General features: G+C 50.5%; 1 protein-coding gene across 1 annotated transcript; it reads right to left on the bottom strand.

Annotated features, from left to right (window-relative positions):
• Positions 1 to 8,567: 8,567 nt before the first annotated feature.
• On the bottom strand, positions 8,568 to 9,726 carry LOC6592359 (segmentation protein even-skipped). The gene is made up of 2 exons (XM_002018395.1): positions 9,594 to 9,726; positions 8,568 to 9,523 (listed from the first exon to the last, which is right to left on the bottom strand). The coding sequence occupies exons 1-2, from the start codon at positions 9,724 to 9,726 to the stop codon at positions 8,568 to 8,570; spliced, it is 1,089 nt and encodes a 362-aa protein (XP_002018431.1).
• Between the last annotated feature and the right edge of the window lie 3,511 nt (positions 9,727 to 13,237).

Genomic DNA, 13,237 nt, shown 5'->3' with positions numbered 1-13,237 from the left:
TTTTTAGTATTCATGGTTGTTGCGGCATTAATGCCAATTATGGCAGCGTTTTATTTTGCTTTACTTTATTAGCCATAAGCAGAGCAGCGACAGCAACGACAGCACAGCAGCGAACGCAGCAGAGGCTGAGCAAACAGATACAAATGTATCTGCTGGAGCAATGGCTCCAAGCAACGCCCCCCTTGACAGCCAATGAGCGCGCAGTCTCCCTGTGCGCCAAGACGCATGCGCCAGAGAGCGGCCCAACAAGAGAGAGAGAGAGTGTTGAAGTGTAATAGCGAGAGCGAGAGCGAGGGAAGAAGTTTTTATGCAAAGGAGAGAGTACGAAGAGTGGAGTGGGGGGTGGGGGGTGGGTGGCTACATAAAGATGGCCGTCGCTTGCCTCAGAGTCACAATTATGGGGCACTCATTCATTGCGGTGTATGATGCAAAGAGTGTACTTTGCCGCGCCCCAACATCCACACTGCCGCTCCCTCTCTGACTGCCTTTCCACCTAATCTGACATCCCACCCTATACTTAATCAAAAGGGAGCACAAGGAGCACAAGGATCCTGAGGGAGCGCTCCTCGTTGACGAGTTAACAGCAATTAGACGTCGACGCCTCACGCTGGATTCGCTTTATTGGAGGTTTATTGTCCGGAATGCTTCCCTCTGTAACCCCCACCCTCTCTATCCCTCAGTCTCTGTCTCTCGGTCGCTGGTGTGGGTGGTTTGTTGCTTTGTTGTAATTGTTTCTCGGGGTGGCCCCGGGGCCCTATACGGAGGATGGGGTTGGTGTGTATGTTCACCCGCTGACATTAATTGGATGTGTTCAAGCCAATTTTGGTGTAAAAGGCGCTAAATTGATTGCCCTGCGGTTTTAATCGATGCGCATTCATTCCAAATCACGCACATTTATCACCCGTTCGCCCCATCCCCCACCACATCCACATCCTGCAGATTGAGGGGGAGTACGATAAAGATGCGCCGCATCTGCGTTGTTTTATAATTGCCGGCAATTGCTGACTGCCTGAGCAATTAACTGACGCTGAAGTCCCTGCCAATGCAATCCTAAATTCTCTAAACCTTCCTCATGGCCTGCCAGTCGTCATATCGTCATATAAACCCGTTATATAACCGGACCTCATCTTGCGTGGGTTATTGCGAAAGGATCTGCCAGGTAACTGCTGAGAGCGATTCTTTTCTCTCAGTGTGTTTGTTTTTTGTGGCCCTTTCGCGGAAGTGTCGGAGCTGTTTTTTAGCCAACGGATTGGCAAGAGGTAAAAAGGATAATCGCAAGGATGCGGATTCGGATGCTCGTTCCACGAAACGCATCCGCATACCGCGTAGGGTTATGAAATTTTACGCAAGCTGCTGCAACGCCAGAGGACCAGTCAAGGTCCTTGGGCAGGACAAAAGGGGTTCTTAGGTCTCTCAAAGGATTTAGCAGGAAGTTTCAACAGTCTCGGACACTTTCGGACACTTTTCGCAGGATCGGGAGTCGTAATTGCACGCAATCAACGCATAATCCCCGCATCATCTCCGCAATGAGCGGAAGACAAAGTTCGGCATAAAAAATGCAGGAAAATAAAGGGAAAATTCGCTGCCGACTTGTTGACTTTGCGGCCTTGGAGACAGACAGACAGACAGACAGAGAGATAGAGTGAGAGAGTAGAGCCTGTGTAAAGGCCCAGAGGATGCAGGATGCATGAGGTACAGGTATGGCTAACACGGATTTGATGCGCTCGCCCCCGTGGCCCCGATCCCGCATCAAATCGCGAAACTTAATTGCCAAAAATTCTCAAAACAAACGAAAACAAACAAATAAACAGAGATCTGTCTCTATGGAGATCTGTGATCAGGGGATCTCTGGAGAGTGGGAGTGGAACGGGGCCGAAAGGATTGACTTGACTGCTGGCCATTAGGCCCGAACCAGATTGACTTTCTGCGGATCATCTGGGGTAATCGGCGATAATCCGGTTACAGTCGCTGTCGAAGTCCCCGGACCCCGAACAGGACTCAACTCCTTCGCGGAGGCGCAGGCAGGGTAGGGGATTAGGGGCGGACTTGGCACAGAAGTCAGTCGCAAATGCGAAAGGATTAGACGGCAGGTCAGAGAGGACTCGCAGTCGGTGCAGTGTCCTCCTGGACGGCGGTTTCTGCTGCGGGTAACGCCCAGGGCGAACGCCCTAATCCGTCCACGCCCCGAAATTAATACAAACATTTAGAAGGATTATCGCCCTAAAGGGGTTGGCGGTGCCTACGATTCGGGAGAAGGCCGGGAGAAGGTGGCCAGCAGCCAGAGCCAGAGCTAGAGCAAAGGCAAGAGTTGGGATGGCCATAAAAGCATGATAGGATTGCTAATTCGCCGCTACTTGTTGTCCATTCTCTGGCCATTGTCCGGACCGGGATTTGCCGATCTCCGTGCTGCGGTTCCCTCTCTCTCTCTTGTCTCTCCGTCAGGAGCGTATCAAAAGCCACGGCACAATTATGCATTTCATGGAAGTGATTAGGTCGCGCAGATTAGAGCCAAAGAGTTGACAATATTTGTGGATTAGTCTCGGACTGGCTCCCGGCATCAGGTACATACATAGGCATATCAGGCCTCTCCTCCACCGAATTATCATTACCGGATCGGTAGAGTCGGATGCACGGATCCCTCTCAAGGACATCAGGAAGTCACTTCCGCAGTGGACATGTCCTCAAGTGGATGCCGCTGGGATCGCTGCGATCTACTCAGATCTCAATTAGCAGGCGCCAGCAGTCAGAGCCCTCAAGGGCCACCGCAGTGGCAGTGGCAGTGGCTGTCGCTGTCGCTGCGACATAAAAAAGATACTCCAACAAGATCGATAAGGGAAGATGCAGATACAATATGTAATATGCGGTATGTATGTGTGTATCTGCCTTAAGTGTGCTCCGAAAACTGTGAAGTGAAGCAGCAATTATGTTGTCGTCGCTTTGATCTGATCCCAGCCGCAGCCGTTGGCCACTTACAGTCACAGATACAGATACAGATACATATGTATCTGCCGCATCTGGGGGCTGCAGTTCAAGTTGATTTCCCTGTTTAAGCATTCTTTAATTGTATGCTAATTGATGGCTGCTTCCATGGGATGGGATATTTCTGGATCCGGATGCATTTCCCAGCTGCCAACTGCCAACTGCCAATAGGGGGATGGGAGCCTCCCCTCTCTTATCCATCCGCCATCTTGTGGAATGCTCTATTAAAAAGTTGTTTACAGATACAGCATCTAAAAGATGCATTAGGGGAAAGCGCTTAGTGTTTTATGGAGGATTGAGGCCGGGACGAGGGCGTGCTCTAAAGGCCATAAACGCTCTAATCCCACTCGGATTCCGGCTAAGATCGCGCAGATTTTTAGCATGCCAAATGCTAAAAAGGACACGACCGACAACAGGCACACAAACGGAGAGCGAGAGGGACATCAGAAGCAGGCGCAAATTGCCTGTGAAAAAATAAGCAAAATCAGGGACAATAAACGATCTGAAGGTCATGCGGCAGTGACTGATGGCAGTGGCAGTGGCAGTGCCTGTGGCTGCAGCAGTGGTTGCTGCTGCTGCTGGTGGGCGGAGGGGAGGGGGGACTCGACTCCCTAATGGGCATGACCACTGGCCGGAATTAATTCGGATAATTTGCATGGCATGTCCGTTTCAAACGTGAAAATGCCGCTAATCGTGTGAATCTTCCGTGGAAGCTGAAGCTGCGGCGGCGCAGAGAGCTTTGATGTGGAATAGAGTCCTGCGGCTTTCCCCGTAGCGGAGTCCAGCACGACCTTGGAGTGTCCACAGATCTCTGCTCTTCCCGATGCCAGCGAGGGAGCGAGAGAGAAGCGGCTTCCTTCGAAGTCAGAGACAGAGAAGGGAAAGCGACTTTGTGACTTACTTTTTTAGCGATGGGCCCATAAAAAGATCATATTTTTTGTTGAGTGCCATTTCCGCCTTTGTACGCTCTTCTTTTTTTACGATTCAGGCCAGGATCAGAGTCGGGATCGGGATCGGCAAGGAGGCTAGGAGGCTGCAGAAAAAGTCATTTCTAAAAAATATCCACCGCACCGCAGCGAGTCAATTTTTTTACGGCCCTCAGAGGCGGAGAAGACGGCAAGGTCAGCCCCGGAATATCGGATATTTGCCATTCTGTTCCGTTCCGCATTCCGCATTTTGCTTCCGAATTCCGCGAATTTCATAAAAATCTGCCCAAAGTCCGAAAAACTCTGGAAACCTAAAAATCTGAAACTAGAACTAGAATTCCAATGCAGTTTTTTTATGCCGCCTAATTTTTATGGCCTAAAAAACGGAACAGCACCGAGAGCCGAGCCTAGCCGAGCCTCACAGAATATCATCTCCGTCATAAAAACCCCGGAGGCCTAGGTAGCACTCGAAGCGGGGGGAAAAAAAACGATGCCGAGTGTGCAAAAAAGGACGAGCACTGGTCCAGGACAAAGAGCCTTTACACAGTCGTCTCTGCGAAATTCGAGAAAAAATGATTTCATTTTTTAGAATCAGTTCGCGAAATGGGAACCACCTATGCCACACCTCCTGCTCGCACTCTCACATCTGAGGGCAAGAGAGAGAGGGAGAGGAGAGAGTAGAGGTCTCGAGTCCTGCGGCTTTACGATGGCCATTAAAGCCCCTAAAAAAATAACGCGAAAAAAATGAGAATTGTAAATCATGGTCGAAGCAGAACCTGGGACCTTGCATGGTCCTGGTTTTAGTATCTGGCTCTGGCTCTGGCTCTGACTCTGACTCCTCGAGGGGCAAAGTCAAACCGCAATAAAGTTGACACCGTCGTGCGCAGGATCTGAAAGTCCTGAAACTCTAGAATCGGTAATCGGCAGAACAGAACAGAACAGAACAGAACAGAACAGACCAAAAGAGAGGGTCCTTCTCTACATAATGTATTCTATGTACTGGCCATGGTCCTGTATCTGTATCCTGTATCCTGTATCTATCACTATGTATGCGGCAGGGACATGCGCAGAGCAATATATGCTCCACCTCTGGCGGCATGGACATGGACTCCTTTTAGCCACACCAGTGATTGCCGCAATCATTCTAGTTTCATTATCTCAGCTGCAGATTTATGGCCTGTCCTTCTACGCTGCCACAGGACTCTCTCCCTGGCCCCTGTCCCCCCTCCTTGGTTGACCCTAAAAATCTTGCAACTTTTCGGACAGCCGCAGCATCCATCAAGGGCAATTGATTTGATTTCCCGGGCATTTTATTGTCGATTTCCATTGAGCATTCACCATTTACCATGAACCCTGACCAATTGCAGTCGAATGCGGCCTACTGTCGCCCCCTCCCCTGCTCCGCCCCTGATAGATATGGAAATGTTGGCTAAACAAGGCATTCACTCCGTCTCCACCCCCCCGGTCAACCGTCCTCGCATTCGTAATTTGATTGTTGCGATTATCAGTTTGTTAATATCCATGAAAATGATGAGGCTGGCAGAATGAATCCAATGAGATCCGATAAACGGAATGGCGCATGGTCTCCATGGTCCCCGTTAATGGACAGCGTGCAAATTGCCACAGCACATCCCATGGATACAATACATATGTACATGTGTAGCGGAAGATACATTTGTACAACAGTATCTGTGTCGAGTCAGAGTCTCGCATATTTGTGGCGACAAACGGGTTCTACTCTCTGAGGCTGTGTGTGCCTGAAACGTGTGAAATTATTCCGATGCTTGCTGGCATCATCATTTTACAAAGATGTTTATTCATTGGCGAGCTGATTGCAAAACCCTCTAGGTGCCACCTTAAGATACATACATATGTATCTATGTCTGTACATCTATTGGCACACTCATAAAACATTTTCGACTTCGTTTAGCGCTCAAACTTGGGCTTGCAATTATGCTGGAAGTGAATGGGAATCAGAGGCCCAGGGGACCAGGGGATCTATGCTACGAGTATGTGCCCATCTTTAGATCTCGCCGTGGACCATGGACCCTTCGGTGGCTGCACTCCCCGTCTGATGATCACTTTATATTCATTGACCGTTAGTGTGAAATTCGTACCTCATAAAGACAGAGAGAGACAGAGACAGAGAGAGAGAGAGACTCCTTACAGATCCCCGGATTGCGGTCGCCTCCAGCCAGCCACGGACAAAAGCTGCCTTTTGTCGGCTCCGAAATGCTGGGAAAGCGGCCAGGGAGCACCCGTGCCATAAACCCCGGTCGGGTGGAGAGACGAGACAGAGGTGCTAATTCACTATTAAAAGAAATCAGAAACAGAAACCGAAACCAAAACCGAAACTGAAGTAAGTCCCGACGGCCACTCATCACGCCCCAATAAAACTTAATTTTGTTTGCACATCGAATACTCGCAGAGGAGGAGAGCCTTGGCTTGGCCTGTCTTGTCTTGGCTTGGATAATGCTATTGAATAATGCATTGTTTCCCTCTCGTGGAGGTGGAGACGTGGGAGAACTTCGCATGAAGTGGCTGCCATTCATTGCTGTGTATCTATGTATCTTTCTATCCATCCATCCATCCAACCATTGATTGCCCCCCCATAAAACACAAGATCTCTCGAGTTGAAATATGAGTATGAGTCGATGTCGGAGTCGGAGTCTGAGTCTGAGTCTCAGTCGAACACAGAGACAATGCCGAATTAGATACAAATGCCTAATTGATAATAATATCGCATTTATTCCCTCAACAGACCCGAAAATCGGTTAACTCTTTTATGAAAAGAGCAGATGCTTCTCACAGATACAGATATGAGGGTGGGTGTCGCCCAGCTGGTGTCCTAATCCGCCCGCCTTGAGCCGCATAGTCGCATAATTTTTCAATAAACAACTTGATGATTGCTACATTTCAAACAAGCCTAATCCCTAATCCCCACATGATTAATTATCAACCTGCCCGGAAAGTCAACACCGCCCGCCCTGTTCCGCCCGTGGGGAAACGAATTGCTATCCACTCACCCCACCCATTGCCACTCCCACAGCCACTGCCACTGCCACTCCCACTCCCAATTCTGCAGAGATTTTCCTGTTTTGCTATTTTTTAATTTACTGTATCCGAATCCTGGCGAGGCATTCCCCAGGGCAGCACGGAACAGAACAGAACCATCCTCATCCTCATCCTCCTCGCCGTGTATCTTTATTATCAAATCATAAAATGTTGCCACTTGTGTTGCATCCCCCAAAGGAAGAGCAGCCAGGCCGCAGCCACCACGAAAGGGGTGTCATACCAGAAGGGGCATAGTCAGTGGCATGGCAGTGGCAAGGGGGGGGAACCATCTGACTCCGATTCCGGGTCGAGCACTTCACAGACCATTTTTTACGGCTCGCTGGCAAGTGTCAAAACATGTTTTGATGCGAACGCTCAATTAGATATAGTACCAGGATCAGGGGTTGTAGATATCCTGCCTTCCTGCCTTCCTGCCTTCCTGCCTTCTGCTGACTCTGTTGTTGTTGCCTCTTTTTTTTTTTGCTATGCTAGGCGGGATTATGAGCAATTGACACCACACCCCTTTAAGGGCTGCTGCTGCTGCTGCAATTGAAACACATGTTTTGTCTGGCAATTAAATCCAAATTTGATTCCTGCCTGGACACGCACGCTTTCTCTCCATCCCATTTCTCTCTGTTTGCTTGCTATTTTGCCAATGATTTCTCAATTATGACAATTGTCGGAGGACAGAAGGCCAGGGACCAGGGACCAGGGGCCAGAGATAGGACCAGAATGAGTACACAACGGGTGAGGTGACAATTAATTAGCCGAGGACAATTCGAGGACACTGAAATTTATTTTGACTCGCAATGCAACCTGACGCGTGGCAGGGAGGAGGCCCACATCCACATCCACAAGGCTGCTGCCCTGCGGGGTACCCTCTCACTCCGCATCGATTCTGCTGGAATCGCATTAATACGCCTCGAACTCCGACGGAGCCCAGGCTCTGTTTTGATTCTGTGCTGATTCCTGGCTTGTGCCAAACCCCCGTGGATGCCCCCGTGCTGTCCTGTCTTGATGTCTCCTGCTTGTGGGTGGCCAAACACTGACAGTGCTCCGAAGGCCACTCCGAAGGCACGCTTGTCCCCGTTCCGCCTCTCAATTTGCACACAGTGTTTCCTCCCTACAGAGAGCCGGGGCGAAGGTCAGGCCAGCAGTTGAGGGGCGGAGAGGAGAGCAGCTGCCTTCGATGGCTCGATGTGGCTATGTGTCGATGTGTCGATGAGTCTATTTCAGGCCAGGTTTCTCCACAGCTAATCCAACAGCCAGGTCCATAAAAGCGCTGACAAATCCAACTCTCAGTTGGATCGTAAATCGCCAGGTAACCCAACGGATGGTGGTTCGGATTCGGATTCGGATTCGGATTCAGGTAAAATACATATGGCAAAAACACTTTAGATATAATTTCGAATGTTTTGTAGATTTATTTTTGATTTCGTGTTGGAACTTAAGCACTAATATTCAACTATAGATTACAATATCATATCATCCATCCAGAGGGGCATTCAATAAATAGGACTTGGGAGGGGGGTGGAGGGTGGATGGACAATCTAAGACTAATTTGTACAATCCTTTGAGGGAGCGGGGGAGGAGGACAGGAGGACATGCCTACGCCTCAGTCTTGTAGGGTTTGAAGAGCTTAGGCTTGGGCTCCGCCAGCACCGTCGTCGGTGGCGACATCTCAGAGGCAGGACGCTTGGCGCTGGTCATCAGGAGACCAGGAGCTGGCAGTGGGCTGGTGGTGGTGGTGGTGGTCGCAGTCGCCGGAACGGGGCTTCGGTCGAACACCTTGGTGTGGTCCGAGCCGACGGGGCTGAGCGAGAGGGTGGAGGAGTGCGGCGACGAGGAGGACTGCAGATCCAGCGGCGGTGTCTGTGTCTTGGGTACCGTGAGGGCCGCATAGCAGGAGGCAGAGGGCATGGCGGCGGCAATGGCTGCTCCAGGATATCCCATTGCAGAGGAGGCGGCGGCAGCTCCCATCATCCCGTGTGGGTGCATGTGCGGCGCGTGGTGCGGGCGTTCGGGAATGTGGTACGGACTGTAGCGGTATTGTCCGTACGGCGAGGGTGCGTGCCCTCCGACGGGGACCTGCATCGACTGCATGGACTGCATGGACTGCATCTGCTGCATCGACTGCATGGACTGCATCGAGGGCATCGCTGTCATCGTGGGAAGCATCGGATTGGAGGCGGCAGCTGCGGCGGCAGCGGCGTATGGGGGATAGGGCATGCCCACGCTATTGGCAGCCGCTTGCAGGATGGAAGCGGCGAAAGCGGGGTCGGAGTAAACGGCGGCGTAGGGCCAGGCGACGGCGATGCGCTGGCGCTTGTCCTTCATGCGACGGTTCTGGAACCACACCTTGATGGTGGATTCCGGCAGGTTGAGCTGGGCGGCAAGCTCGCAGCGACGCGGGCGGGACACGTAGTTTTCCTTGTAGAACTCCTTCTCGAGACGTCCAAGCTGATCGCGGGTGAAGGCGGTTCGGTAGCGTCGAACCGACGGATCAGCGGGAATCTCGGAGTTGCGGCTGCCGTTCAGCGAGTTGTCCGGACTGGAGAGGCACTCTGCAAGAATAGGGAAAAGACTGGGTTAGTAATCTGTCGAATGTGTCCATTGGGCTTTGCGGAAACCTACCATTTGGAGAAGGCGGCGGCGTCTGGGGTTTGCCGTATTGCGTGGCCATGAGGTCGACCACGAGGGGCTTCTGGTCCACGGCATTGGAGTCGTGATGGTGATTCTCCATGTTGTATGTTCGGTATCCGTGCATGGCTGATGTGTTCTTTGGATGTTGATGGGCTGGTGAGGGCGTTGTCTCTAAGAAGAACTGGAAACTGCGGTTCTCTTTTCGGAGCGGATCGAGTGTGTCTGGACTGTGCGACGGTTACAGTTCGAATGTGCCTCTCTCGGCCACCCCGCGGCCCTTATATACCTCTGCGCCCGTGCCTGCAATGGCCGCCGTCGCCCAGGCACTGCCCTGCAGCCAATCAAAGCAGGCAGCCAGGCGTTCGAGCGGGACAGCAGATGAGGGTGCTAATCTTGCGGTGCTTTGAGAGAGTCGCTGCTGCTGAGAGAGTCTCTGGTGCTGCTGCTGCTGGCTGACAATTATGCGACGATGAAGGCAATTACGATGCCGGAACAAAAGGGAGGGCACACAAAAAATAGGATGCCAAGCGGGGGGCGGACAGGCGGAGAACATAATCAAGTTATCATGGAGCTCGCTCTCGCTCTCTCTCTCTCTCCATCTCTCTCTCTTTGTGTGCACGGCAAGAGAGAGAGGAATTTGGTATTCATAGCGGATGAGCGAATCTTTTGTTTCGCTTGTCCGCAAGCAGGCGGACGCCCCAGAGCGAGCGAGACGTGATGTGCCCCCTTAATAATGCGACTTTATCGGCTTCATCAAGTATGATATGGTATAATGCTGCCCAGCAGTACGGACGGACCAAGGAGTAAGGAGTAAGGAAGAGAGTACAGGATGGTAGGGTGGTTGGTTGCTTTCACCAACTCCCATTATGTATATACATATGTACATGGATGCCATAGCCATAGCCATGTACATACATGTCCACGGGGGTACATAGAGTAGCATTTATCGATCGATGCTTGCCCAGCGAATTATTTGCTCTTTTATGAAGTCTTAATATAATGCAGCACGTTTAACGGCCTCACACTTGCCACACCACACCACACCACACCACCCACCAGCGTTGGGGGGGGCACGGGTGGAGGGGGATTCGCATTACCATTTTCCAGGCAGTATATCTACGATAATGGAGCACAATTTCGGGGGGGCGGGGGCGGCGGGGGCGGCGGGTCGGAACTTAATTTGAAAAGTTTCTCGGTTTCAGTTTCGATGGGAAAAACATTTATTATGATGATATAATCATCCAGAGAGGAGGCAACTGTACATACAGTACAGTGGTGGTGGAGAGGGCGGGGGCAGGGTTAGTGGGGTGTCATATGGGAGGGAAGGGGAGTAGTAGGGGCCTTGCGCAAGCGACATCGGTCATCGATTTACCTGCCGCGGCCCACAAGGGGTTAAGCTTGTGGCTTAGCGTTAAGCTCCGTCCGGTTGAGCGCAAAAAATAACCCGATTCCGTTAGTCCGTTAATGATCCTGCTGCCTGTGTGTGCGTCCCTTAATCTTAATCCCTTCGACATCTCATTATTATGTGTGTTTTATGACTTTCTAATGAAATTGCTAAATGGGATCGGTTTAGGGATCGCGACAGGGATAGGGATATAGGGATCTCTTGAGCATGCCCTAAAGCCCTTGGCTTTGGTCGGGTTCCAAGTCAAGCCCTCGGGCTAATCCTGGCTAAAACAAACAAACAAATAAACAAACCAGCGAAAGCGTTGACTGTGGAAACTCCTGAGGCCAGGAGACAACCCTTGGTTGCAAGGGTCCGCCGTCTTCCGCCTAACTCCGATTCAATTGAGGCGAAAGTAGAGCAATCTCCAGGGTTAGGCCGCGCAGCATGTTACCAAATTCCAGTTGATTGTTCAAGATGCTGCAATAAAATCTAACTCGTCGGTCGGCAACGGCAACGGCAACGGCATCGGCATCGGCATCCACATGAGGCAAGGCAAGAAGTGGCAAAGGAGGAAAGTGAAACCAAAACTGCGACTCGACTGGAAATATGAAAATTGACTAATAATCTTGCTGATGGCAAACGGATTAACACAGAGCAGAGAGCACACAGGGAACCGTCAAGGAACCGTCAAAGAACCTCATCTCGCGAAACGGAACCCTGGTCCTTGCCCATTGTTATGCATTCCATTCCCGAGTAATGCATCCTTCCTGCAATGCTCTACTGCTCTACTGCCCTGTCCATTGCGAGTTAGTTAAAATTATTGGGTTATATTGCGCCGCAATTTGCATTAGCATTAACTCGCCAGAGGCTCTACCTGGAGCGATCTCCTCTCTTGGCCGCACTGGAAAAGGCCCAGTGCAAGCCTTCCCGACCCGACCCGACCCGTCCAGAACAGAACAGAACCCTACCCACAACCTTGCCTATTGTGCCACCATTGTCTTTGACTCTGTGTGTCCGCGAGAGTGTCCCTTTTTGGATTGGGTTGAGTTGAGTTGAGTTGCAACTTCAACCGGCCCAGCCATGGCTTCAGGGCGACAGTGCGGCAGCGACAGTAAATACCCTTTATGGCAGACCTTTCACCAGGCGAAAGTGTCGAGCTGTTGCACTGTCGAGGATCAGTACCTGCCCCTGGCCATTGTCCGGCCTCAACACTCCATCCAAGAACACTTTCTGGCCTTTCGCTGCGGAATCAATACCGGGAAGCCGAAGCCGAAGACGAAGACGAAGCCTCTAGCGATCCTCCCGTTGTTGCTGCTTTATTGCACATTTTGCACGCACAAAGCGCCGATCCGATCTCGCTGATTATGTCCGTCATCATGGGAAGTAAATGGCGAATACTGGACGGAGGGCTGGGCCTCTATCTTTATTCCCTTCCCTTACAGAAAGTGGGAGACGAGACAAGACGGGTAACAGAATTGGCAAAGGAAAGGCCTAGACACTGTGCAAAAATTGGCCATGCCATAAAAATGCCGAGCAAATTGTACTGCCATGATATCCGCCATAAAATAATAATTATTATCATTATTATTTTTTATACAATACGGAAAGCATTCGCAAACAAAGCTGTGCGAATCTTAATAATGGCCGAAAAGCACCTGCTTAAGATTGTTTCCGATTTGATTTCAATCTTAATCGGAAGATAAATGTACTGTTTTACCTTCTTAGATCTTCTATCATATGTATGATACTTCGTAGTATGTTTAAGCCTGTAAGATCCTCGAACATTTGGTAAATGGAATGCTGCTAAATTGGTTAAGATTATTGTTTTTGTATGAATTCCATCAGTAATTCAGGTGAGACCAAGTTGCAGACTTTCCCCCAATTTAAGACAAGACTCCACCCTGGACAGTGCCATGCATGCCATCCCCCGGGGGACAGAGAGTAAGACAGTCAGTTCCAACCCCAAGGCGAACTATACTATGTACAATCCAATACCATGAAAACACACACAGTTTTCCAATAATGGACAATTTCAGAGCAAATGGAAAAACAAATTCAAATAATTTATGCCAGGCCCGGCCGAAGGAACAGCCTCATAAAAATATGAATGCCGTAGCGGAAAAGAACAGAACAGAAAACACAGAGAGAAAAGAACATATCTTAAAAATGAGAGCACTGAATGCGGACGTGAATGTGAGTTATGGCCACAATTAACAGGTAACTAGAACGCTCTAACCTTGTGGAAGAC

The sequence above is a fragment of the Drosophila persimilis genome, unplaced genomic scaffold (assembly GCF_003286085.1).
Source record: "Drosophila persimilis strain 14011-0111.01,24,50 unplaced genomic scaffold, DperRS2 tig00000002-arrow-pilon, whole genome shotgun sequence".
Lineage (NCBI taxonomy): Eukaryota > Metazoa > Arthropoda > Insecta > Diptera > Drosophilidae > Drosophila > Drosophila persimilis.
Note: the sequence above shows the minus strand (reverse complement) of the source record. Positions and strands in the feature narration are given on the sequence as shown.

Excerpts from the sequence above, each read along its gene's own strand:
- LOC6592359 (XM_002018395.1), bottom strand. The coding sequence starts at position 9,726 with ATGCACGGATACCGAACATACAACATGGAGAATCACCATCACGACTCC. Across the intron at positions 9,524-9,593 it reads GCCGCCGCCTTCTCCAAATG|AGTGCCTCTCCAGTCCGGAC; the intron begins GTAGGTTTCCGC and ends CTATTCTTGCAG.